The sequence below is a fragment of the Erythrolamprus reginae genome, chromosome 3, assembly GCF_031021105.1.
Source record: "Erythrolamprus reginae isolate rEryReg1 chromosome 3, rEryReg1.hap1, whole genome shotgun sequence".
Lineage (NCBI taxonomy): Eukaryota > Metazoa > Chordata > Lepidosauria > Squamata > Dipsadidae > Erythrolamprus > Erythrolamprus reginae.
The window spans coordinates 257,687,943-257,715,911 of NC_091952.1; the positions used below are offsets into that span (position 1 = coordinate 257,687,943).

Consider the following 27,969-nt stretch of genomic DNA (forward strand, 5'->3'; position numbering starts at 1 on the left):
CCAGTGGCGCAGTGGTTAGAGTGCAACACTGCAGGCTACTTCTGCTGATCACCGGCTGCCAGCAGTTTGGCCGATCCAATCTCAGTAGGCTCAAGGTTCACTCAGCTTTCCATCCATCCAAGGTCGATAAAATGAGGACCCAGATTGTTGGGGGCAAGAGGCTGACTCTAAACCGCTTAGAGAGGGCTGGAAAGCACTGTGAAGCAGTATATATATATATTTATTAGATTTGTATGCCGCCCCTCTCCAAAGACTCGGGGCGGCTCACAACAACAATAAAAACAATATACAGAATACAAATCCAATATTAGATAAAAAAGCTAAATTTAAAACCCATAAATATTAAAGACAATCATTACTGCACAATCACACCATTCTCATGTATTACAGTCAGAAAAAAAGGTGGTGGTGGGGGAAGAGATAGTTAGTCCGCCCCATGCCTGGCGACATAGATTTATTTATTTATTTATTGGATTTGTATGCCCCCCCCTCTCCGCAGACTCGGAGGTCTTCAGCATCTTGTGGGAGGCGGAAAGAGTGGGGGCAATTCAAATCTCCGGGGGGAGTTGATTCCAGAGGGCCGGGGCTGCCGCAGAGAAGGCTCTTCCCCTAGGTCCCACCAAATGGCATTGTTTAGTTGACGGGACCTGGAGAAGGCCAACTCTGTAGGCCCTGATTGGCCGCTGGGATTCGTGCGGCAGAAGGCAGTCCCGCAGGTATTCTGGTGTATAAGTCTAAATGCTATTGCTAGCTTGGAGTCATCCAGGCTTTAATCCATCTTCAGCAGGAGGGCAGGTTTCCCAATGTCTGGTTTTTAAAAAAGCATATCTGCATTGGTTGCCGATCAATTTCCGGTCACAATTCAAAGTGTTGGTTATGACCTATAAAGCCCTTCATGGCACCGGACCAGAATATCTCTGGGACCGCCTTCTGCCGCACGAATCCCAGCGACCGGTTAGGTCCCAAAGAGTTGGCCTTCTCCGGGTCCCGTTGACTAAACAATGTCATTTGGCTGGACCCAGGGGAAGAGCCTTCTCTGTGGCGGCCCTGACCCTCTGGAACCAGCTCCCCCCAGATATCAGAGTTGCCCCCACCCTCCTTGCCTTTCGCAAGCTCCTTAAAACCCCCCTCTGTCGTCAGGCATGGAGGAATTGAAATTTCCCTTCCCCCTAGGCTTATAGAATTTATACATGGTATGCTTGTATGTATGAGTGGTTCTTTAAATTGGGGTTTTTAAGATTGTTTTTAATATTAGATTTGTTTTCATTGTCTTTTCATTGTTGTTAGCAGCCTCAAGTCTTCGGAGAGGGGCGGCATACAAATGCAATAAATACATACATACATACATACATACATACATACATACATACATACATAAACAAACAAATAAATAAATAAATAAACATAAATAAATATTTTATGAGCAAAACAAAAGACTGTCTGGGGCCCTTTGTCAACAGAAGGCAAAAGTCTGATTGTGGAAATCGGGTGATGGGGGTGGGTGGGAATGTTTTGGGAACACATGAATGGAAAGCCAGCAAGTTCCCAAGTTGGCCTGATAAAAGCCTTGTCCTTGTTTTCAGGCATAGAGACGCTTCTGTGCTACCTGGAACTGCACCCCTGCTGTTGGGTAGAGCTGCTGCACCCCACCTTCTCCTCGTGCCGGGTTTCGTGCTACCAAGGGCCTCAGCAGCTGCGGGCGGTTTCTCGAAGGTGAGGAAGGGAAGGAGGGAAAGGATCAGGCCAGCAAGAGAGCAGGTCAGGACACTGAGCAGCAAGGCTCTTCCACCATTCAGTCCAGGTTGTCTTCAGCTCACAACCGCAACAGAGCCCAAACCCTCTGTTGCTAAGCAAGGCTGTTGCTTTTAAGTGAGTTTTGTCCCCATTGAATGGAATAGAATAGAATTCTTTCTTGGCCAAGTGTGATTGGACACACAAGGAATTTGTCTTTGGTGCAGATGCTCTCAGTGTACATAAAAGAAAAAGAGACACAAGTCAAGAATCAGGAGGTACAACACTTAATGATTGTCATAAGGGTCAAATAAGCAGTGAAGAAAGAATCAATATTAATAAAAATCTTAGGATACAAGCAACAAATTACAGTCATACAGTCCTAAGTGGGAGGAAAAGGATGATAGGAATGATGAGAAAAAAACTAGTAGAAATAGAAGTGCAGACTTAGTAAAACATTTGAGAGTGTTGAGGGAATTATTTGTTTAGTAGAGTGATGACGTTTGGGAGAAAACTGTTCTTGTGTCTAATTGTCTTAGTGTGCAGTGCTCTATAGCGACATTGTGAGGGTCGGAGATGAAACAGTTTGTGTCCAGGATGCGAGGGGTCAATAAATGGTAAAACTCCAAGGCAGATAGATTTCTTAAAGAATAGTTTTTGCCCCGAGTCCTTGGAGAGGGGCGGCATACAAATCTAATAAATTATTATTATTATTATTATTATTATTATTATTATTATTATTATTTCTTTGGGCTTATGTTGGCACAGTTCTGGTAAAAACCGACTGCAGGTTCCCACAGTTTTCACCTAACAAAAACCCTCCCCAAAGAATCAGTCACGTGGTTCAATCAGTCCAATTGCTTGGTGACGTCACTTCTCCTTCCTCTGACCTGGTGTGAGAACGTCCTTGATTCCCAAGAGAAAGTATTTTGTTTTGACTATAAAACCCCAACTTTTCTCTATTCCCCCTTCCCTATCCCTTGGCTCCAATGTAGCAGCACTGAAGAATCCGAAATGGCTCCGGTCAGATCAGCTTCAGGATTGACACCCGCAGTCAAGTTTACTTTATTTTATTTGTTTATTTATTTTGTCCAATGCATAATACACATTGAAGAGAAAGATATGTAATAATATAAGTAAAGAAAATAATAGAAGAAAAGATATAAAAGTATAGGTGAACATATTTGAAAGGAAGAAAAGATAAATGAGATAAGGAGAGACAATTGGACAGGGGACGGAAGGCACACTGGTGCACTTATGCTCGCCCCTTACTGACCTCTAAGGAACCTGGAGAGGTCAATCGTGGATAGTCTAAGGGAAAAATGTTGGGGGTTAGGGGTTGACACTACTGAGTCAGGTAATGAGTTCCACGCTTTGACAACTCGGTTGCTGAAGGCTTATTTTTTACAGTCAAGTTTGGAGCGGTTAATGTTAAGTTTGGATCTGTTGCGTGCTCTTGTGTTGTTGCGGTTGAAGCTGAAGTAGTCATTGACAGGCAGAACGTTGCAGCATATGATCTTGGTAAGCAGAGAGGTTTAACTCCTTCCTTGCTGTCTCTCCCTGCTGCCAGGTGCCCCCCGCTTGCCGTCTGCTTGGCCCAGCAGCGCCTGAAAGGGGCCAGAGCCACCCAGTCCAGCTCTGTGGAGTTCGATGTCATTGCCCTGGCCGATTCCATGGGGTGGGAGGTTCTGCCAGTCAAACGTGCCCTACGACAGCTGCAATGGAATACCTCAGGGCAGAACGGTAAGCCAGCTGGGAGTTTATTTATTTGTTTATTGGACTTATATGCTCCCCCCTCTCCGTGGACTCGGGTGGCTCACAACATTCCAATAAAAAAATACAATATAAAACATTCCTAAGCCAATTAATAGAATAATTACTTTTTAAAATGTGTCTTAAAAACTAGTCATTTAAAAACGAACGACCACATCCATATTATCCCATTCATTTACTCTGCCCAGTAAATGAAGGGGATAATATGGATGTGGTCGTTCGTTTTTAAATGACTAGTTTTTAAGATTCTAGAGGGCCGGGCCCCCCACAGAGAAGGCTTTTCCCAGGCATGTTTAAATTCAGTTACTGTGAATTTACCAACCACATCTACTGGAAGTTTATTCCAAGGATCTACTACTCTTTCAGTAAAATAATTTTTTCTCATGTTGCTTTTGATCTTTCCCCCAACTAACTTCAGATTGTGTCCCCTTGTTCTTGTGTTCACTTTCCTATTAAGAACACTTCCCTCCTGAACCTTATTTAACCCTTTAACATATTTAAATGTGTCGATCATGTCCCCCCTTTTCCTTCTGTACTCCAGACTATACAGATTGAGTTCATGAAGTCTTTCCTGATACGTTTTATGCCTAAGACCTTCCACCATTCTTGTAGCCCGTCTTTGGACCCCTTCAATTTCATCTATCTCTTTTTCATTTCATTTCATTTCATTTATTGGATTTATATGCCGCCCCTCTCCGAAAACTCGGGGCGGCTAACAACAGTCATGAACAATATACAGTAAAAATCCAATACTAAAAACTAACTTAAAACCCCTTAATATATAAAACCAGCATACGTACAAACATACCATACATACAGTTGTATCAGCCTAGGGGGAGAAGAAGTCTTAATTCCCCCATGCCTGGCGGCAGAGGTGGGTTTTGAGTAGCTTACGAAAGGCAAGGAGGGTAGGGGCAGTTCTAATCTCTGGGGGGAGTTGGTTCCAGAGGGCCGGGGCCGCCACAGAGAAGGCTCTTCTGGGTCCCCCTTTTTGTAGGTGAGGTCTCCAGAACTGGACACAGTATTATTCCAAATGTGGTCTCACTAGCGCTTTATATAGCGGGATCACAATCTCCCTCTTCCTGCTTTTTATACCTCTAGCTATGCAGCCAATCATCGTACTTGCTTTTCCTACTGCCCGACCACACTGCTCACCCATTTTGAGGCTGTCAGAAATCACCACCCCTAAATCCTTCTCTTCTGAGGTTTTTGCTAACACAGAACTGCCAATACAATACTCCGATTGAGGATTCCTTTTGCCCAAGTTTATATATTGCCAACCCAACTGTCTTGTACAGAGTACTAACACTAACGATCAGGGACTGCAAAGAATATAAATCCTTCTTCCTCCACTAGTCATTTAAAACTGAAGAAGCTTCTTGGATGAGAAGGGGAACATTTTGAAAGAAAACCCCAAGAAAGTCCAGTTGCCTTTTGGACTCGCAGTCGGCTGCATTTCAGGGAACATTTTTCCTCCCAACAAGAGAACACGCCGGGCGATCTGGGGATGTCGAGACACTGTCCACCCTTTTTTTTTTGCCTCCCTGCTCAGGTTCCCACGGCTCTAGGAAGAGTGAGATCCTGGTGGAGTTCCGGGAGCTCTCCTTTCACCTGCGCTCCTACGGCGATCTCAGTGAGGATGAGCTGGACGGGGTGTGCGACTTCCTGCACCAGCGAGTCGCCAGTCGAGAAAAGGCAGCGCTCCGGCAGCTCCAGGTCTGCTTCCAGGCTTTCCAGAGGTGGGCAAGTTGCAAAGAAGGCCCTGTAAGACCCCGTGGGAAGCTGGGTGGGTTCTGACAAAATACGGACTTGACCAGAGTTTATTTAATGACGGTTCAAAGTCACAAGAGCAATCAAACAACTGGCTTGTGACCCTATTCACCCTGATGACTGACTATTGCAGCACTATTGTTATCAAAACCTTCAGAAGAGAAGGATTTAGGTGTCGTGATTTCTGACAGTCTCAAAATGGGTGAGCAGTGCAGTCAGGCGGCAGGGAAAGCGAGTAGGATGCTTGGCTGCATAGCTAGATGTATAACAAGCAGGAAGAGAGAGATTGTGATTCCGCTGTATAGAGCGCTGGTGAGACCACATTTGGAATACTGTGTTCAGTTCTGGAGACCTCACCTACAAAAAGATATTGACAGAATTGAACGGGTCCAAAGATGGGCTACAAGAATGGTGGAAGGTCTTAAGCATAAAACATATCAGGAAAGACTTCATGAACTCAATCTGTAGAGTCTGGAGGACAGAAGGGAAAGGGGGGACAGGATCAAAACATTTAAATACGTTAAAGGGTTAAATAAGGTTCAGGAGGGAAGTGTTTTTAATAGGAAAGTGAACACAAGAACAAGGGGACACAATCTGAGGTTAGTTGGAAAGATCAGAAGCAACATGAGAAAATATTATTTCACTGAAAGTGTAGTAGATCCTTGGAACAAACTTCCAGCAGACGTGGTAGGTAAATCTACAGTAACTGAATTTAAACAAAAATCAAATATTAAATGCTAAAAACAATAAAATTCAATAAAACTGTCCAATCAAAGAAACATACAAAGCAAAACAATCAAAATTCAGCCGTGACAAGATGGCAGCATTCATTCAAATATTAAAACCGGTTGTAAATCACTTATTTCCATTGCTGTTGTAACTTTGGACGGTCACTAACGGCTGTAAGTCGAGGGCTGCCTCTACTGCTGGACCTCCACTCTTCTCACCTCCCCTTGCCTCTCTGCCTTTCCACAGTGTGGCTTTCCCTACCTACGCCTCGTGCTGCGACCATGCAGACCAGGAGAGGAGCAGCCAGCTGAAGTCCCTGCTGGTGGCTTATTTTGAGAAGCAGCCAGGGCTGGATGAAACTTCCGGGGGTGCAGAGCACGGGGCTGATCCCAGCCAGCATGTTCAGGTAAGAAAACCCAGCTTTTCCTCTATACCTGGCTCCAGACTCTTGTTTAAAAAATTTCTTTATTGTTTTCAAAAATATTTATCACATGATTTTTCTGATAGTCTCAAAATGGGTGAGCAGTGTGGTCGGGCGGTAGGAAAAGCAGGTAGGATGCTTGGCTGCATTGCTAGAGGTATAACAAGCAGGAAGAAGGAGATTGTGATCCCCTTATATAGAGTGCTGGTGAGACCACATTTGGAATAATACTGTGTTCAGTTCTGGAGGCCTCACCTACAAAAAGATATTGACAAAAATTGAACGGGTCCAAAGACGGGCTACAAGAATGGTGGAAGGTCTGAAGTATAAAACGTATCAGGAAAGACTTCATGGGCTCCATCTGTCTAGTCTGGAGGACAGAAGGAAAAGGGGGGACATGATCGAAACATTTAAATATGTTAAAGGGTTAAATAAGGTTCAGGAGGGAAGTGTTTTTAATAGGAAAGTGAACACAAGAACAAGGGGACACAATCTGAAGTTTGTTGGGGGAAAGATCAAAAGCAACGTGAGAAAATATTATTCTACTGAAAGAGTAGTAGATCCTTGGAACAAACTTCCAGCAGACGTGGTAGATAAATCCACAGTAACTGAATTTAAACATGCCTGGGATAAACTTATATCCATTGTAAGATAAAATACAGGAAATAGTATAAGGGCAGACTAGATGGACCATGAGGTCTTTTTCTGCCGTCAGTCTTCTATGTTTCTATTTGATCGGTTTTACAGATCTTAGTCCATCTTCATTACCTTTTGTGTTTATCTTTGATTCTTTTACATCTTACATTTGAGAGTATAAATGTATTTATTTATTTCATTAATATAATACATTTTCTGAATTTAAAAAACCCACGACATTTGCAAGGTATCTGTTATTTTTTCTGTTTGTACTGATACTTTGTATTGTACTATTTTTGTGTTTTCTTTTGAATCCATTCATGCCATTTGTACCATATTCGTTTTGATTCATTGATTTTATTTCCCTTAATTGAGTTTGTAATTTCATCCATTTCTACACATGTGTATATTTTGTATATTATTAAATTTTGGAGTCTGGAGTCTGTTCATTTTTCCACATTTGTGCTATCGCTATTCTGGTTGCTGTATTTATGTGTGTTGTGTGAAGAAGTGTTTGTTTAGAATAGTGTCTCTTCCAAATTCCTAAAAGCATACCTTCTGGGGTGTATTCTATTTCTCCTTTAGTGATTTCTATAAGCCATCTATGAATTGTTTTCCATGTTTTTTGTAGGCTCTCGTTTAATTAGAGCAGGGCTGTCCAGTCTGGGCAGCTGTACAACTTGTGGGTTTCAACTTCCAGAGTTCTTTACCCAGCCTGGTTGACTGGGGAATTCTGGGAGCTGAAGTTCACAGTCTGGGACAGAGTTGAAGTCTTCAAAATTGCAAAGGTTGGACCCCCCTGATTTAAAAGGCAACTTCCCATGCCCCAGGTTGGCATCATTTGAGAAACCCACTGCTTTTGTCTTGCACGTTTCTTGAAAAGGTTTCAAAGCTTGAGCGCTTCCATCTGGTTAACTGCCCTTCTGTGTGTCATCAGGCACCGCCAATATTGCCATTCCCGTTTCTATATATGGACTCTCTTATTATATATTTTAATTCTGTTTTAGCATTAGCAATATTGTTGGTTATGACCTATAAAGCCCTTCATGGCATCGGGACAGAATATCTCCGGGACCGCCTTCTGCCGCACGAATCCCAGCGACCGATTAGGTCCCACAGAGTGGGCCTTCTCCGGGTCCCGTCAACTAAACAATGCCATTTGGCGGGTCCCAGGGGAAGAGCCTTCTCTGTGGCGGCCCCAACCCTCTGGAACCAGCTCCCCCCAGAGATTAGAACTGCCCCCACCCTCCTCGCCTTTCGTAAACTCCTTAAAACCCACCTTTGCCGTCAGGCATGGGGGAACTGAGACATCTCCCCCGGGCCTATACAGTTTATGTATGGTACGTTTGTGTGTGTGTTTGCTTTTAATAATGGGGTTTTTAGTGTTTCTCTTAAATTATTAGATTTATTATATATTGTTTATTATTGCTGTGAGCCGCCCCGAGTCTACAGAGAGGGGCGGAATACAAATCTGATAGATAGATAGATAGATAGATAGATAGATAGATAGATAGATAGATAGATAGATAGATAGATAGATAAATATAGACTTTTAAACTGCTTCACAGTGCTTTCCAGCCCCCTCTAAACAGTTTACAGAGAGAGAGCATCTTGCCCCAACAATCTGGGTCCTCATTTGACCCACCTCAGAGGGATGGAAGGCTGAATCAAACTTGAGCCTACTGAGATTCGATCTGCCAAACTGCTGGCAGCCGGTGAGCAGCGGAAGTAGCTTGCAGTACTGCACTCTAACCCCTGCATCACCAAGGCTCTTGATGTTTTATATTTATATATCTTAAGATTATTTTTTATATATACTTGGACACTCATATTAGGCAGTTCACCTTCACAGAGGGAAAAATTGTTTCTTTTCCTGCTGTGTAAGTCAATACCTTAATTGATTTAATCCTTGAAATTTCTGGTTAAAACTATACTGCTCAAAAAAACAAAGGGAACCCTCAAATCCTAGATCTGAATGAGTGAAATATTCTCATTGAATACTTTGTTCTGTACAAAGTTGAATGTGCACCACAGCAGGTGAACTTGATTGTCAGTCAATGTTGCTTCCTAAGTGGACAGTTTGATTTCACAGAAGTTTGATTGACTTGGAGTTCTATTGGGTTGTTTATGTGTTCCCTTTATTTTTTTGAGCAGTGTATTAGGGAGCAGGTGACTGACCAAAAGTGGCTTTTTTCTGTCTAACATCCTGCAGAGCTGTTAGCGGAAAGGTAGGGTGGCCTACAAGTGGAGCTCTGGCCTCACAATTAGGAGGCTGTGAGTTTGATTCCAGGCAGGGGCAGATATTTATCTCTCTGGGCACAATGAGAATATATTTCATTGTGCCCAGAGAGAGAGAAATAGAGAGGGCCATGGTGGCACTGTGATTAGAGTGCAGTACTGCAGGTTACTTTTGCTGATCACTGGCTGCCAGATGTTTGGTAGAATCGAATCTCACCAGGTTCAAGGTTGTCTCAGCCTTCCATCCTTCCAAGGTGGGTCAAATGAGGACCCAGATTATTGGGGGAAGACGCTGATTCTGTCCACCACTTAGAGAGGGCTGGAAAAGAACTATTAAGTGGTAGATAAGTCTACATGCAATTGCTCTTCCTTCCTTCCTTCCTTCCTTCCTTCCTTCCTTCCTTCCTTCCTTCCATCCTTCCAAGGTGGGTCAAATGAGGACCCAGATTGTTGGGGGCAAGAGGCTGACTCTCTGTAAACAGCTTAGAAGTGACTGTAAAAACAATATGAAGTGGTAGATAAGTCTAAAGGCTGTTACTAAGGAAGGAAGAGAGGGAGGAAGGAAGGAATGGTGGGAAGAAGGGAAGGCAGGAATAAAGGGAAGGGAAAGAGGGAGGAGGGAGGCGGGGTGGTGCAGGCTCATTGAACTGATTGCCAGCTGTAGTTCAGCAGATCAAATCTCACCACCAGCTCAAGGTTGACTCAGCGTTCCGACCTTCCGAGGTGGGACAAATGAGGACCCAAAATGGTTGGGGGCAAGAGGCTGATTCTGCAAACCGCTTAGAGGGGGCTGTAAAAGCACTATGAAGCGGTATATAAATCTAACTGCTAGTGCTATATCTGCTTGTGAGGTAAATTAACCACGCTCCCTTAGAGACAAACATATCCTGTACATTCAGGTTAACTGCAAATGGGTATACCAAGGAATCTCCTGGGAGGAAACAGGGCCGGAAAAGGCAGGGAGAAGCCTCCGTGGGGCCTCTCTAGGAATCTCCTGGGAGGAAACAGGGCCGGAAAAGGCAGGGAGAAGCCTCCGTGGGGCCTCTCTAGGAATCTCCTGGGAGGAAACAGGACCGGAAAAGGCAGGGAGAAGCCTCCGTGGGGCCTCTCTAGGAATCTCCTGGGAGGAAACAGGGCCGGAAAAGGCAGGGAGAAGAACAGTGTAGAAGTATAAATCAATCCATCCAGGTTTGATTGAAGCAGCATAAAGTCAAACTTGGTAGGAAACGTTCATTCCTGGCTGTTTATTTTTTTAAAATTTTTAACAGCATTTGCACTAAAGCTGGGGAAAAAAAGGGCTCTTGTCTGAAATTGTGCTTTGCTAGTACGGAGCCCCCTGAATGCTCATTTCACTTCCCCTGGAATATCTTCTTCCCAATTACAGTTTCAGCAATGGGAACAGCAAATCCAAGCTGACGTTCGCCACTTCCTCTCCATCCGTCAAGACGAGAAGTTCTCCGGCAGGGCTGTGGCCAGGATTTTCCATGGCATTGGTAAGGTTCCTCTAATAGCGAATCTGCCCTCTGCTGAATTACACAGAAATGCATGGATATTATAGTCAGCTTTTGCTCAGTCGTTTTATCCAAAAGGTCAGGGCTGCCTCTCAACTCCCAGCGTGTCACATGCAGGTGGTTTTCTAGGCAACAGTGTGGAGGCAGAGTGAGTTTTTTTAAAATCCAGGACAAACAAGGTTCAAACTCTCTTGATCATCTATGAGCTCGTGTAAGGAAGGTTTGGGAGGGAGAAGGAAAAAGACGGCATAGAAATCTGATTAACAAATAAATAACTCTGGAATGTGCAAGTGTGCTGCTAGACAGACCCAAACCCCAGTCATCACCTGGGAATGTCCGAGGCAGGCTGGCCATTTGCAAAATAAAACAGGCGCAACCAATTGGTGGACAATGGCAGAAAGGAAAAGTTTTCCTTTGTCATTTGTGTCAGAGCTGGTTTTTTACTTCTGTATTCCCCTGGCTTTTCAGGAAAGTTAGAAATATTCTTGGAGTTTCTTTTGCTGTTGAATGCAGTGGGAGGGTTATTATTATTATTATTATTATTATTATTATTATTATTATTAGGGTTAGGGTTGACATAACTATGCACCAACACGCACAGAATGCTAATGTAAAAGCTCACCTATCTTTACCGTATCTTTGCTACTGCAAACCCCGGGTTAATTTTGGCCACAGTGCTCTCTTCATTGAGGTTGCTTTGTCTACACAGGGAGCCCATGCTACCCAGCTCAGATTTATGGCCGAGACCGTCGCTTCTGGAGGAAGTACCTACACTTTGACTTCCATAAGATTATGCGCTTGGCTACAGAGGAGATCATCCGTTGGAGGTGAATTGAGCCGGACAGAACCCGAAGAGGCGAAGCCCCATTGCACAGCTGCCTGTTCCCTCCTTTGCTTGTTGGCAAGTCTGCAAGCAATAAATTTCCAGAAGACCTCTGGCAGTCAGATTTCTTCCTGGGCAATTGTCCAAACTTTTCTACAAAGTAGGTGGAGCAACTGACCTAAAGAGAGATCAGTCAAGAGTCATTTAAAAAAAATAAATCTTGAATTCACTCCAAAAATGTGTAATCCTATATATTTGGCAAAATCATCCTGCACATTGTCGCTTTCCCTTCCAGAATTCTGGCAATGATGGGGGTGGACCGAGGATTTAGGGAGTGGATAAGGCAGAGGTCCCCAAATCTGGCAGCATTATGATTTGTGGCCTTCTGGCTGGAGAATTCTGGGAGTTGAAGTTCCAAGTCTTAAAAGTTGCCAAGTTTGAAGACCCCTGGGATAAGACTTTGATTTATAATCTTCAATATTTTTTTAAAGATCAAGTAGCTCCTTTTTCTGAAGTCGTGATTTGGCTTCTGACATTTGAACTGGACAAGAATACATTGTGCTCACCTACACCAAGCAGTGTTGAGTAAATGCCTCTAAGGAAAAAGGAGAACGTTTTTTCTACTGCACTACAGGATTCTCTGGCAGAACTTGAATTTAAATAAAAGGTGGATTTTTTAAACTTAATCTAACAAATCATTTTTGCTTCCTTTGTTCTTTACTATATAAGCAGCATGAAGTTTTAAAATAAGTTTTATGTTTTTCATTTGAGTGGGATGTTTGTATAAAACGGTGCCAGAAGGCGGAGAGTGGGTAGACTCATTCCTTGATATATCCTCTGAATCCCAGAATCTGAGGGCTGTAAGGGGCCCTTGAGGTCATGGAGCCCAACCCCCTGCTCAATACACGAATTAAAGCATTCCTAAAACAGCCCCAACCCCTTAACCATGGGTTTCACTGTCAAGCCGGTTCCTGGTAAGTCGATTTCTTCCTAAAGTGGACTTTTCGCGATGGGTCAGACACAACTGCACATAGTCCAATATTCTTTAGCTTCAGTGCAGCCTATGATAAAAAGTACCTGGGATTTGCTTGCATTTCCAACATTTTATAAAATTATCTTTAGTCATTCTCGCTATTCTCTCTGGTGCATATGCCACCTATAAGAACCTAAGAATAGCCATGGTGAATGAGGCCAAAGCCCCTCGAGTCCAGCATTCTGTGTCCCACAGTGGCCCACCAATTGTCCATGGGGATCTTGAGCAGAAAGAGAAGGCAACCCCCCCCCCTTTCCCCTGACCCCCAACAAATGATACCCAGGGGAACCCTGCCTGCCTCAACGAACAGAGAGGCGGCACTTGGACATCCATTTCAATAACCACCAATACAATATAAAACTCTTTATACAATTTTTTTTGTAAGCCATGGCCATAGTCATTTTATAATTCCTTCCCCAAAGTTCTGCCATTTTTTCCAATTCTGTCATATGTCCAACATGTCTCATTCATTTTATCATAGTCTCTTACTTGTTCAGATTCTAAGTCAATAATAAGTAAATATAAACCAGACACATTTCTATTGGGAATTTTGTCAGCGAAATTAAAAAAAGAAGAAATATATTTGATTATCCCTGTGGTGGCTGCGGCACAATTAGCATATGCCCAATAATGGAAGTTGAAGTTGGTATCCTGGGAAGGGGGAGTGATAAAAAAAGATATCAGAGTGCGCAGAAATGAACAGATTGACAAAGAAGACTGAAGATAAAGAAGATTCTGAATATTATAAAATATGAATTTTTATGCATGGTTAGATAAGAAACTGAAGTAGGGAAAAGATTTGAGTAAATATCAAAAATAGGGGATTAGAAATATTTTAAACTCAAGTGACAAGAATAGTGGGGAGGTAGCACTGATTTAAAGTTGTACATCCATGGCAATTTATTTTAGATTAAAATAATGATTTAACAATAAAAGCTTTGGCAAGGTGATAAGAGATTAAGAAACAGTCTGTTACAATAAAGGAATTTCAGTATTGTAGAAAGTTCACTCAGAGAAGGGTTAAGAAAGGGAGGAGGAGAGATGTGTTAAGATAAAGGAAGGTACAGGTAGCTTAGTTTTTTGCCTTATAGTTCTTTTAATCTTGTTTATTATTTTTACTTTTTTAAATATTTTGAAGTATGTAATAAATAAAATCTAGACTTTACTATTGGGGGGGGGGCAATATGACCTGCACGATAAATCATTAGTATATATGAAATTAATTTAATGGAAAAAAGCATATACTAATTTATTTACTTGAGAGAAATTATAGTCTGGTGTATAATTAATATAATATAAATATAGTGACTTTAATGCTAATATAACGCTAATATTTGTACAGTATATACTATTAATTTAATAGTCTTTGATTTTCTTCTGTACTATTTTTTTTTAAAGTGGAAAATTAATAAAAATATTTAAAAAGAAAAAGAAAGGTAGGAGAAAGAGAGCGGAGAAGTTAGAGAAGGAAGGGGACGAGAGAGTCAAAGAAAGTAGAAAAAGGAGAGAAAGAGGGAAAGGAAGGTTGAGTGATAGAAGATAGAAGTGCAGACTGGCAGACATTGATATTTAGATGGTCTAAGGCTCTAAGCAAGATATTTATGGTGATTTTCTTTTTACTAATATTATGTTCGGTTCATATTGATGTGTATGTTGGATGTATGATGTATGTATAATGTACGTTGCCTCTGGTAGCGGAAGAGAACGCTGGGACGGAACCATCGTTCCCGGAATTATTCCCCCGCCGGAGAAGGGAATGCGTAGTGTCTTTACGCAGCCCACGAGGGCCGGCTTTCTGCCCGCCTCTTCCGGTGCGCCTCCGCTCAAAAGGAACAGTCAACATAGAGAGGTGAAGCCCAGAGCGTCCCTTTAGGGCCAGAAGAGGCCAACGGGACGCTGCCAGAGCTCCGCCCCTCTTTCCTCCTCCAGCTTCCCACCAGCCAAGTCAGCTTGAATGAATCAACGTGGGCGACAATCTATGTCTACAGGATCTACTCTTCCGTTCCAGCTATTTTCTGACGTCATTTCCGCTTTCTTTATGATCAAGAAGGCCGCTTTCCTCCGCCCAGCGCCCTCTGCCGGTTGCAGCGCGGAAAAGGGGGTCGTGGAGTGGAGTTGCCGTGGCAACGCCGGGCGGCGAAGGGCATGGGGTGCCTGGAAGGGGCTCCGGGTTGGGGAAGCGGGCCTAGCCGGCCCTAAGCAGCAGCCCCTGAGGGCCTTTCTCTCCAAGTGGGGCCCGCTCCTCCCATGGGGACGTCAGCTGAGCGGCCGCCTCTCCAGTGGTAAGGAGTTCCGCAGGCTCAATGCGACCCCAGCCCCGCCAGGCAGAATTGTTTCAAGGTTATTTTTTTAAGTTAAAGTTAAAAGTTGTTCTTTCAAACTGGGAAATTTTAAGCGGGGGGGGACTTCATCTCCCAGAATTCCCAGCAAAGTTGGCTGGGGAATTCTGGGAGTTTGAAGGGTCCCCCTCTTCAAAATGCCCAGTTTGGGAACAACCCAGTTTTAAATACAGGTGGTCCTCACTTAGCGACCACAATCAATCCCAACATTTCTGTGGCTAAGCAAGATTTCATTGATTATTGGCCCATGTTGCGACCTTTCTTAAAGCGAGTAGTAATAATAATAACAATAATAATAATAATAATAATAATAATAATAATAATAATAATAATTGTTGTTATTATTATTATTAATTAGATTTGTATGCCACGCCCCTCTGCAGACTCCTCAGAGTAGAATGCTTGGCTGCATACCTAGAGGTATATCAAGCAGGAAGAGGGGGATTGTGATCCTGCTGTATAGAGCACTGGTGAGACCACGTGAAACCACATACTGTGTCCAGTTCTGGAGACCTCACCTACAAAAAATGATGGATAAAATTGAAGGGGTCCAAAGACGGGCTACAAGAATGGTGGAAGGTCTTAAGCATAAAACGTATCAGGAAAGACTTCATGAACTCAATCTGAATAGTCTGGAGCAGTGTTTCCCAACCTTTTTTGAGCTGCGGCACATTATTCATATTTTCAAAATCCTGGGGAACATTGAGCGGGAGGTGGGGGGCTAAAAAAAAGTTTGGACAAAAAAAATCTTTCTCTTCCTCCCTTTCGCTCTATTTCTTTCTCCTTCCCTCTTTCTCTTCCTTCCCTTCTTTCTCTCTCCGTCCCTCTTTCTTTCTCCCTTCCTCTCTTTTTTGCTCTCTTTCTCTCTCCCTCCTTCCCTTCCTTTATGTCTTTCTCTCGCCCTCCTTCCCCCTCTCTTGCTCTCTCTTGCTTTCTTTCTCTCTTTCTCTGTCTCTCTTGCTATCTCTCTTTCTCTCTCTCTTTCTCTCTCTCTCTTTCTCTCTCGTTACGCCACGCCACAACAGCGGCATTGGGCAGTAGCCAGGGGTGGCAGAAGAGCGGTTGACTGCGAGCGGGAGCCCTGACGGCGGCAGCTGGACGTGTTGCTGGACACCGTATAGCCTGGCGCTGCGCTGGTCATGGGCATGGGGCTGGCACCTCTGGCCCAGCCAGCGGGCCAGTTCCAGTCCCACAGCGCCAGCATGTACGGCGTCCAGCAACACGTCCAACCACCACCGTTGGTGCCTCCACCCTGGAGCTCCCTCTCGCCGCCGCCATCACCCGGCGACTGCCTGGGGCCGCTGCAGCCGGCACCCTCTCACTCCCACTGCCAGTGCCCTCCCGCTGGGCCACAAAGGACACTGGTTGCCACCCCCGCCAGGGAAGCTCCAGCTGGGCGGAGTGCTGCCAGTGCCTCCGCCCTGGAGCTCTTGCTCACCGCCTACTACTACCTGGTGCCACTGCTGATGGCGCCCTCCTGCTCCCGCTGCCGGTGCCCTCCTGCCGGAACCCAAAGGACACTTGCCGCCAACGCCAGGGAAGCTCCAGCTCTCCTGCTGGGCCCCAAAGAAGGAAGGTGGGAAAAAGGAGGCGCGAAGAATGAAGCTCAGCTTCCGGTCTTGGAAGCTGAGCTTTGCGGCACACCTGACCATGTTTCGCGGCACACTATTGTGCCGCAGCACACTGGTTGAAAAACACTGGTCTGGAGGACAGAAGGAAAAGGGGGGACATGATCAAAACATTTACATGTGTTAAAGGGTTAAATAAGTTAGTTGGGGGAAGGATCAGAAGCAACGTGAGAAAATATTATTTGATTGAAAGAGTAGTAGATGCTTGGAACAAACTTCCAGCAGACGTGGTTGGTAAATCCACAGTAACTGAATTTAAACATGCCTGGGATAAACATAGATCCATCCTAAGATAAAATACAGGAAACTATAAGTTATAAGGGTGGACTAGATTTTATTTATTTAATTGGATTAAATAAACTGGAGACCCCACCTACAAAAATATATTGATACTGTATATCCATCCTAAGGTAAAATACAGGAAGAGTATAAGGGCAGACTAGATGGACCAGGAGGGCTTTTTCTGCCCTCAATCTTCTATGTTTCTTGCCCCTGTCGTTAAGTGAATGACAGCTGACATAACCTGTCAGAAGGTTCACCACGACCCCACTGAACACGTCGTAATCATGAGTCACCTGCCAAGCGACTGAACCTTTATCATTTGACCGTGTGTGTGTGTGTGTTTTCTTCATTTGCTGGGATGTTGTGAAAGCTATTTAGGATGGCATTTAATTGTACTGTACAGTGATACCTCGTCTTACAAACTTAATTGGTTCCAGGACGAGGTTCTTAAGGTGAAAAGTTTGTAAGACGAAACAATGTTTCCCATAGGAATCAATGGAAAAGCGATTAATGCGTGCAAGCCCAAAACTCACCCCTTTTGCCAGCCGAAGCGCCCGTTTTTGCGCTGCTGGGATTCCCCTGAGGCTCCCCTCCATGGGAAACCCCACCTCCGGACTTCCGTGTTTTTGTGATGCTGCAGGGGAATCCCAGCATCGCAAAAACGAGTGCTTCACTGGCAACGGAAGTCCGGAGGTGGGGTTTCCCAGCAAAGGGAGCATCAGCAGCATCGCAAAAACACTGAAGTCCTCAAAACCCCACCTCTGGACCTCTGTGTGTTTGCGATGCTGCGATTTCACTGAGGCTCCCCTCGCTGGGAAACCCCACCTCCGGACTTCCGTTGCCAGCGAAGCGCCCGTTTTTGCGCTGCTGGGATTCCTCTGCTGGGATTTCCCTGCAGCATCACAAAAACACGGAAGTCCGTAGGTGGGGTCTCCCATGGAGGGGAGCGTCAGGGGAATCCCAGCAGCGCAAAAATAGGTGCTTTGCTGGCAACAGAAGTCCAGAGGCGGGGCATCCCAGCGGCGGCGGTGGGTTTGTAAGATGAAAATAGTTTGTAAGAAGAGGCAAAAAAATCTTAAACCCCGGGTTTGTATCTTGAAAAGTTTGTATGACGAGGCGTTTGTAAGATGAGGTATCACTGTATACTGTTTCAACTCCCGCCCTCAAAATGTCGCTACAGAGCACCGCACACCAAGACAGGTAAACACAAGAAGAGTTTTTTCCCAAACGCCATCACTCTGCTAAACAAATAATTCCCTCAACACTGTCAAACTATTTACTGAGTCTGCACTACTATTAATCTTCTCATTGTTCCCATCACCCATCTTATTTTATTTAAATTTACAAAAAATGATTTATTCAGTCTTATTGGGGTGACCTGGAATAAAAATAAGATTTTGGGTAAAACATTTGTTTTGATTGTTGCAATTTTGCCTACCTATCGAGGTCTCTGCTTATATTCTGGACTTACGTTTTTGTAATTGTCCTTCTTTAGAGAGCTGGGGTTCACGGAGAGGTAAAGTCCTAGATATTTTTACTTTTTTGCCTATCTTTATGCCTACACTGCTCAAAAAAATAAAGGGAACCCTCAAATAACACATCCTAGATCTGAATGAATAAAATATTCTCATTGAATACTTTATTCCGTACAAAGTTGAATGTGCTGACAAAATGTGAAATCGATTGGCAATCAGTGTTGCTTCCTAAGTGGACAGTTTGATTTCACAGAAGTTTGATTGACTTGGAGTTATATTGTGTTGTTTAAGGGTTCCCTTTATTTTTTTGAGCAGTATATATTTTCTAATTTGGTATTTTGTTTTGGTGTCATATTTTTTGTTATTAATTTTGGTTTTTTTCTTTGTAAATTTTAGGCTCGCTGCACTGTAAAATTTTTCAAATTCTTAAGATTGGACCTACCTCTAAGGGGTATTCAATAAGGAATTCCATATTGTCCGTGAATGCTTGGAGTTTACAACTCCTTTTTTTTGACTTTGAATCTTTTTATCCCATGCTTGTTTCTTTCATTCCTCAGCAGACATTGCAAACCTAGTATGAAAATCAATGGAGCTAATGGGCAGCCTTGTCATACCTCTTTTTAAATATTTATTTTATGAGTCATATCATTGTTTATTATTACTTTTGCAGTTTGTTCATTATATATACATATGATGAACAAACTGCAAAAGTAATAATAATAATTATTATTAATTATTATTACTTAACCCAATAAATAATAAAACCCAATAATTACAATTAACCCAATAGTTTTTTTGCCAAATTGCATGTTCTTTAGTTGTGCAATAAAATATTGCCAATTAAGGTTGTCAAAGACTTTTTGGGCATCAATAAAAATAAATGCTGTTTGTTTATCTATGTGGGTATTGTAATATTCAATGGAGTTTAATATTATTCTGGTATTATTTCTTATGTGTCGAAAGGCAAAAAGCCATTCCGGTCTGAGTGAATAAACTGATTTAAATTTTTAAAAGGCTTTCGGCCATTATTGCTGCTAGTATTTTGTAATCTGTATTTAAGAAGGAGGTTCCATGACGGTTGTAATTCGAGGAACCTTCTCAGCCTCTCTCTCTCTCTCTCTTTCTCTTTCTTTCTCCCTCCCTCTCTTTCTCCCTCCCTCTCTTCCTCTCCCTCTCTTTCTTTTCCTTCCTTTCTTCTTTTTTTCTCTCTTCGTCTTTCTTTCTTTCCTTCTTCCTCTCCCCCTCTTTCTTTCTTTCTTTCCTTCTTTTTTCTTTTTTCTCTCTCTCTTTGTTTCTTTCTTCTTTCTTTCTTTCTCCCTCTCTCCATTTCTTTCTCCCTCTCTCTATTTCTTTCTTTCCTTCCTTCCTTCCTTCTTTCTTTCTTTTTTCTTTCTTTCTCTCTCTCTTCGTTTCTTTCTTTTTTTCTTTCCTTCCTTCTTTCTTTTTTCTCTCTCTCTCTTTGTTTCTTTCTTTCTTCTTTCTTTCTCCCTCTCCATTTCTTCCTCCTGCTCTCCATTTCTTTCTTTCTTTCTTCCTTTCTTTCCTTCTTTTTTTCTCTCTTTGTCTTTCTTTCTTCCTTTCCCCCTTTCTTTCTTTCTTTCTTTTTTCTTCCTTCTTTCTTTCACTCTCTCTTTGTTTCTTTCTTTCTTCTTTCTCTCATCCTTTCTCTCTCTTTCTTTCTTCTTTCTCATCCTTTCTCTCTCTCTCTCTCTTTCTTTCTTCCTTTCTTTCCTTCTTTCTTTCTTTCCTTCTTTCTTTCTCCCTCCCTCCCTCGCTTTCTTTCTCTCTCTCTCTCTCCCCCTGCAGGGTGGACGGAAGCCGAAGAAGGATGAACGTGAAATACTGCTTGCTCTTCCTGCTGTATTTCGTGCAGGGGATCCCTTACGGGCTGCAGTCGGGGCTGCTGCCCATCTACTTCCGCACGGTGGGCCTCTCCTTCACCAAGATCAGCCTGGCAAAGCTGCTCTACCTGCCATGGTTCCTCAAAGTCTTCTGGGCCCCCTTCGTGGACTGGTATTTCTCCAAAAAGGCCTGGCTGGTCCTCACCATGTCCGGCTTGGCCCTCACCTGCCTGGCTTGTTCCTTCTTGAGCCCCGAGGCCGATTTCTTCAGCGTGGCCCTCGTCCTGCTGCTCATGAACCTCTTCGCTTCCGTCCAGGACGTGGCGGCCGATGGGATCGCCATCCAGATGTTGGCGCCGAGGGAGGTGGGCTTCGGGAACAGCATCCAGGTGGTGGCTTACAAACTGGGCTCCGTCCTGGCCGGAGGGGGCCTGCTGACTTTCCTCCATCACCTGGGCTGGGGACCCCTCTTCGTCTACCTGGCCGTAATCTACATGGTGGCCATCGGGTTCACCTACACCTTTCACCTGAGGTCCCCTCCTCTGGACAGCCAAGCCAAGGAGGGCAGCGTGACCCTTCAGGGTTTCGTTTATGACCTCCTCCTCGTGCCGGACACGCTGTGGACCGCTGGCTTAGTCTTCATCTACAAGTTGGGTAAGTTTCCTCCATTCTGAACAAATTCCCTCCATTTGCGACCCTACTTGGACCGGGAGTCACTGCTCACGGTCACTCACGCCCTCATCACCTCGAGGTTCGACTACTGCAATGCTCTCTGCATGGGGCTACCTTTGAAGAGTGTTTGGAAACTTCAGATCGTGCAGAATGTGGCCGCGAGAGCCGTTGTGGGGCTTCCTAGATTCGCCCACGTTTCATCAACACTCCGCGGCCTTCACTGGCTGCTGATCAGTTTCCGGTCACAATTCAAAGTGTTGGTTATGACCTATAAAGCCCTTCATGGCATCGGACCAGAATATCTCCAGGACCACCTTCTGCCGCACGAATCCCAGCGACCGGTTAGGTCACACAGAGTTGGCCTTCTCCTGGTCCCGTCGACTATACAATGTCATCTGGCGGGGCCCAGGGGAAGAACCTTCTCTGTGGCGGCCCCAACCCTCTGGAACCAGCTCCCCCCAGAGATTAGAACTGTCCCCACCCTCCTCGCCTGTCATAAGTTATTGAAGAGCCACCTATGTCGCCAGGTATGGGGAAATTGAGATATCCCCAGGCTTATATAGTTTATATGGCTTTAATGATGGGTTTTTAGATGTTTTTTAAATATTGGATTTGTCACTTGTTATTATTGTTGTGAGCCGCCCCAAGTCTTCGGAGAGGGGCAGTATACAAATCTAATAAATAATAATAATAATAATAGTAATAGTAATAATAATACAATATACATGTCTAAAAAAATCCAATTCATATAGCTAAAAAACTTTAAAAACTCTAATATCATTTAAAATTATTCATTCCCATTCACACAGCAAGACTTACTACACTCATCGGCCTGGGGGCGAGGGTCTAATGGCCCCAAGCCTGGTGGCATAGATGTGTCTTCAGAATCTTGCAGAAGGCGAGGAGGGCAGTGCAGATCTCCAAGGGGAGTTGATTCCAGGGGGCCGGCCCCCCCACAGAGAAGGCTCTCCCCCTAGGCCCTGCCAAACGACATTGTCTAGTTGACGGGACCTGGAGAAGGCCGACTCTGGGACTTCACCGGTCACTGGGACTCGTACGGCAGAAGGCGGTCCCGGAATCTCTCCTGGATCCGTTTCCATCCGCCCTTCCTTGTGTGGCCTTCTTCAGGTGCCTCGCCAGGAACTGAACCTCCGTTCTCTCCGCAGGTGAACAGGGGTCGCTTTCCATGTTCCCCCTCTTCCTCCTCGACCACAGCTTCTCTCCCCAGAAGCTGGGCTTCTGGAATGGGATTGTGGCCACCGCCTTTTCCATTGCCGGCTCTTCCATGGGGGGCAACCTGATATCGGACAGCAGGTAAAAGGATGGAGAGTCTTTTCTCTCTTTCTCTATTCTTTCCTTCCTTCCTTCCTTCCTTCCTTCCTTCCTTCCTTCTTTCTTTCTTTCTTTCTTTCTTTCTTTCTTTCTTTCTTTCTTTCTTTCTCTGTCTCTCTTTTTCTCCGGGATCCTGGGATTTAGAATCCAGCATCCCTAGAAGGGAGGTGGAATCTTTTCCTTTCTTAAACTATACACCCCCCCTCTTATTTTTTGTCAATTTCCCACGAGGGAGGAGGAATATTCAGCAGGTCTAATCTCTCTTTTCCAATAAAGGAGAATGCAGTGGTACCTCTACCTAAGAATGCCTCTACTTACTAAGCTTTTCTAGATATGAACCAGGTGTACAAGCTTTCTTGCCTCTTCTCAAGAACCATTTTCTGCTTACAAACCAGAGCCTCCGAAACTGTAACTGGAAAAGGCAGGGAGAAGCCTCCGTGGGGCCTCTCTAGGAAGCTCCTGGGAGGAAACAGGGCCGGAAAAGGCAGGGAGAAGCCTCCATGGGGCCTCTCTAGGAAGCTCCTGGGAGGAAACAGGGCCAGAAAAGGCAGTGAGAAGCCTCCGTGGGGCCTCTAGGAATCTCCTGGGAGGAAACAGAGCCGGAAAAGGCAGGAAGAAGCCTCCGTGAGGCCTCTACGAATCTCCTGGGAGGAAACAGGCCAGGGAGAAGCCTCCGTGGGGCCTCTAGGAATCTTCTGGGAGGAAACAGGGCCGGAAAAGGCAGGGAGAAGCCTCCGTGGGGCCTCTTTAGGAATCTCCTGGGAGGAAACAGGGCCTCCACCCTCCCTGTGGTTTCCCCCATCGCCCGCATTATTTGCTTTTACATTGATTCCTATGGGAAAAATTGCTTCTTCTTACAAATTTTTCAACTTAAGAACCTGGTCACGGAACGAATTAAGTTCATAAGTAGAGGTACCACTGTATTTATAAGCTCTGGGTTGACACGAGGGGTCCTTGGTTTACTTATGTATATGTTTATATGTTGCATTTATATTTATATGACAAATGTATCTTTTTCTTTTATATACGCTGAGAGCATCTGCATCAAGACAAATTCCTTATGTGTCCAATCACACTTGGCCAATAAAATTCTATTCTATTCTATTCTATTCTATATGCCACTCACTCCAAAACAGACTCTGAGCGGCTGCTTACTCCCTGGGCTTGGCTGTTTTCTTGCAGACATTTCATTACCTGCCTAGGTAACACCAACAGTTCTAGAAAGGAGTGGGCTTGGCTCACTGTTTATATACAGTCCCTTGTAGCCTTTGTTAAGTGTTACAGAATGTCCACAGTAACCTTTGAGTTACCAAGGATGCACAGAGGAAATGTGCAGATGGAAGGCATCCAGCTGTTAAGAGATATGAATAATAATTCGAATAACCAACCAGATACATTTAAGTGTATGAATGTTATTGACTTTGGCAAATAGCTTCATCAAGAACAATCCTAGTCACACACAATTATATCAGCCAATCCTCTCAATACATATACAATATTATAGAAACATAGAAACATAGAAGACTGATGGCAGAGAAAGACCTCATGGTCCATCTAGTCTGCCCTTATACTATTTCCTGTATTTTATCTTAGGATAGATATATGTTTATCCAGGGCATGTTTAAATTCAGTTACTGTGGATTTATCTACCACGTCTGCTGGAAGTTTGTTCCAAGGATCTACTACTCTTTCAGTCAAATTCTATTTTCTCACGTTGCTTTTGATCTTTCCCCCAACTAACTTCAGATTGTGTCCCCTTGTTCTTGTGTTCACTTTCCTATTAAAAACACTTCCCTCCTGAACCTTATTTAAGCCTTTAACATATTTAAATGTTTCGATCATGTCCCCCCTTTCCCTTCTGTCCTCCAGACTCTAAAGATTGAGTTCATGAAGTCTTTCCTGATAGGTTTTATGCTTAAGACCTTCCACCATTTTTGTAGCCCATCTTTGGACCCGTTCAATTTTGTCAATATCTTTTTGTAAGTGAAGTCTCCAGAACTGAACACAGTATTCCAAATGTGGTCTCACCAGCGCTCTATATAAGGGGATCACAATCTCCCTCTTCCTGCTTGTTATACCTCTAGCTATGCAGCCAAGCATCCTACTTGCTTTTCCTACCGCCCGACCACACTGCTCACCCATTTTGAGACTGTCAGAAATCACTACCCCTAAATCCTTCTCTTCTGAACTTTTTGCTAACACAGAACTGCCAATGCAATACTCAGATTGAGGATTCCTTTCCCCCAAGTGCATTATTTTACATTTGGAAACATTAAACTGCAGTTTCCATTGCTTTGACCATTTATCTAGTAAAGCTAAATCATTTACCATATTACAGACCCCTCCAGGAATATCAACCCTCTTGCACACTTTAGAGTCATCAGCAAATAGGCAAACCTTCCCTACCAAACCTTCCCCTATGTCACTCACAAACGTATTAAAAAGAATAGGACCCAGAACAGACCCTTGTGGCACACCGCTTGTAACCTGACTCTGCTCAGAATACTCGCCGTTAACAACAACTCTCTGATGTCTGCGCTTCAGCCAGCTTGAAATCCACTGAACTCTCTCAATACATTAAACAATACTATAAGTCTTACTTACAAAATACACATTAAACCATCATTTGAATACACAGTTCTACAGCATAGTCACACAGACAGTGTTGGGCTACTAATTAATAATAATAATTTATTAAACTTGTAATAAAGCCGGAACCCCTAATCGGGCTCGCCTCCGCGGCTCTGGAGGTCCTGTGAATTTCGCCAGAGTTATGCTGCTGCGCCCATGCAGATAGCGAAATCGTGCGCGAAGAGGCAGATCCGTCCATGTTCCGGCAAGAATTTTTACTTCTGCGCCTGCAAACTCTGGATGTCCTTGGACGCTCGTCCGGTTCCATTCTGACCTCTCCGACCTTCTTCCCTCCCCCACCAGGAATTCCGAGTCTCTGCAAACCTTGCTGCTCGTTCGCTTCTGCAACCTTCTTTTCCAGACCTGGGTGATGATCACCTACACTGACCACACAGCGGCCTTTGAAGGTGAGTCAGGTGGTCCACTCCCTGGGCAGTAGCCGTTGGCCCGCTGGCTTCAGATCGGGGAGGCTTCGGCACGGAGGAGTCTCCACTTATTCCTTTATTTATTTGTTAAACATGTATAGGATAGTAGTTGTATAAACATAACATAAGTAAAAAGTAAAAATGGTGGCAGAGGTGGGTTTTAAGGAGTTTACGAAAGGCAAGGAGGGTGGGGGCAATTCTAATCTCAGGGGGGAGTTGGTTCCAGAGGGTCGGGGCCGCTACAGAGAAGGCTCTCCCCTGGGTCCCAGCAGACGACATTGTTTCATCGACGGGACCCGGAGAAGGCCAACTCTGTGGGACCTAACCGGTCGCTGGGATTCGTGCGGCAGAAGGCGGTCCTGGAGATATTCTGGTCCAATGCCATGAAAGACTTTATAGGTCATAACCAACACTTTGAATTGTGACCGGAAACTGATTGACAACCAGTGCAGACTGCGGAGTGTTGGTATAACATGGGCATACCTGGGGAAGCCCATGACTGCTCTCGCAGCTGCATTCTGCACGATCTAAAGTTTCCGAACACTTTTCAAAGTAGCCCCATGTAGAGAGTGTTACAGTAGCCGAGCCTTGAGGTGATGAGGGCATGAGTGACTGTGAGCAGTGACTCCAGGTTCAAATAGGGCCGCAACTGGTGCGCCAGGTGAACCTGGGCAAACACCCAGGTTCATTTTACTGAATGAGTAGTAGATGCTTGGAACAAACTTCCAGCAGACATGGTTGGTAAATCCACAGGAACTGAATTGAAACAAGCCTGGGATAAACATAGATCCATCCTAAGATAAAATACAGGAAATAGTATTAAGGGCAGGCTAGATGGACCATGAGGTCTTTTTCTGCCATCAATCTTCTATGTTTCTATGTTAAATGAATGAGTGTTATCTAAGGTATGTAGATAAAGACTGACTTTGGTGCTCTTTATTTATTTATTTTTATTTATTTATTTAATTTTGTCCAATACACAATGGCCCGGACCTTGATCAAAGCTGGCTCTAAAATGAGATAGAATCTGCTCCTATGCTACTGTTGCATTCATGCGTGCTTGAGTTTGAATAAAGAGTGAGTTTCTATAAATAAGAAGTGATTTTCCGGAGATTGGAATTAATCGGAAGCCCACCAAATAACAATACCTGACCTTGCATCGCTGTCCCGTCTTCTTGCTGTGGGCCGGTGGGCGGTGGGGCTCCCTTTCCTGATCCAAAGCTGCCCCTGGGCTGACCGTGTGGCCTCTCATTGCAGTGGCCGCAGTGCTGAGCATGTGCATCCAACACTTCATCGGAGGCCTGATCACCACCCTCGTCTTCAGCAAGATGATGCTGTGCACCCAGAAGGCCCCCGAGAAGATCCAGGTGAGTCCTTCCGTTCGGAGTCCCAGTCTTTCCCGCAATGGAACCTCAGGGGTTGTTAGCATCCCACACTGGGCTTATAACCAATGTTAGAACCCTACTTGGAAAGACAGAGTATATGTGCTATAATACATGCTATTGTTTTCTCTATTATATCTTCCTCTGTCGGCACATTTTCATTTTTCCACTATTGTGCAAATGTGAACCTTGCCGCAGTTGGTTATGTGCAGAATCAGGTATGTCTGACTTTTTCAAATTTTTGGTGTCTCCGGAGAAGGGCGGCTTAGAAATGGAAATAAATACCAGCTATCAACGTCTTGGTCTCTTCAGCCTTGAAAGACGGTGTTTTAGGGGTGACTTGATCGAAGTGTATAAAATCCTGCATGGGATAGAAAAGGTGGATAGAGGAAAATTCTTTTCTCTATCACACAATACTAGGACGAGGGGGCCCTCCCTAAAGCTCATAGGTAAGAAAGTGAGGACAAATCAAGGGAAATATTTCTTCACCCAGAGGGTCCTTGGTAGATGGAATTCCCTTCCAGAAGAGGCCGTGACAGCTGTCAGCCTGGAGAGCTTCAAGGCAGGATTAGACAGATTCATGGATGCCAAGTATCAGTGGTTATTGAAACAGATGTCCATGTGCCGCCTCTATGTTGGTTGAGACAGGCAGGATTCCCTTGTGTCCCATTTGTTGGGGGTCGAGGGAAAGGGAGGGTCTTGCCTTCTCTTTCTGCTCAAGATCCCCATGGACACTTGGTGGGCCACTGTGTGACACAGAATGCTGGAGTCGATGGGCTTTGGCCTGATTCAGCAGGGCTCTTCTTAGGTTCTTATGTATTGTAAATAACCACACAACCCCTCCCCAGCCCAAGTAGGAGGCCCCTACAGCCCCATTTCTGACCAATGGCAAATTTCTCCCCACAGGCCACCCACTACAGCCTCCTGGCCGCTATCGAGGTCCTGGGTAAAGTGGCTTTCAGCACCATCTCAGGGAGCCTGGTGGACTGGCTGGGTTTTCCAAACACCTTCGGCGTCTTTATCGCCCTCTCCTTAGCCTCCGTACTGTACACCGTATGAGCCAGGATTGCTCCGGCCATTGTCACTGGCCAAAGAGAGAGAGAGAAGTGTCACCTCAAAGAGAAGCCCGCGGAAGTCCCCAATTTCTCATTAAAGCAACTGCCTCGCCCTACTGCTTCCTGGCCGGTTCTCCTTGGTAAGGGGTTGGGAGGGGGAGTCCGAATCCTTCTCCTGTCGGAGGGGGAAGAGAGGTTGCTGGGCAGAGTCTAGATCCTTCTCCTTTGTGGTTCAAGGTTGC

At 44.5% G+C, this 27,969-nt stretch overlaps 2 protein-coding genes across 4 annotated transcripts in view; both read left to right on the top strand.

Annotated features, from left to right (window-relative positions):
• RECQL4 (RecQ like helicase 4) overlaps positions 1–11,870 on the top strand; it is a 58,313-nt gene extending 46,443 nt beyond the window's left edge. For 2 of the 3 annotated variants that reach the window (XM_070748447.1, XM_070748448.1), the window contains exons 20-25: positions 1,584–1,713; positions 3,302–3,474; positions 5,057–5,243; positions 6,250–6,409; positions 10,683–10,791; positions 11,519–11,870. In XM_070748447.1, the coding sequence (XP_070604548.1) occupies positions 1,584–1,713; positions 3,302–3,474; positions 5,057–5,243; positions 6,250–6,409; positions 10,683–10,791; positions 11,519–11,640 (881 nt within the window). In that variant the 3' untranslated portion in view covers positions 11,641–11,870. The remainder of the gene's footprint in view (positions 1–1,583; positions 1,714–3,301; positions 3,475–5,056; positions 5,244–6,249; positions 6,410–10,682; positions 10,792–11,518) is intronic. The other variant, XR_011558769.1, reaches the window with a different exon arrangement.
• A 2,817-nt stretch (positions 11,871–14,687) lies between these two features.
• Positions 14,688–27,840, top strand: MFSD3 (major facilitator superfamily domain containing 3). The gene is made up of 6 exons (XM_070748410.1): positions 14,688–14,947; positions 20,196–20,884; positions 22,069–22,216; positions 25,169–25,272; positions 26,548–26,657; positions 27,579–27,840. The coding sequence occupies exons 1-6, from the start codon at positions 14,913–14,915 to the stop codon at positions 27,729–27,731; spliced, it is 1,239 nt and encodes a 412-aa protein (XP_070604511.1). The 5' UTR covers positions 14,688–14,912; the 3' UTR covers positions 27,732–27,840.
• The last annotated feature ends 129 nt before the right edge of the window (positions 27,841–27,969 follow it).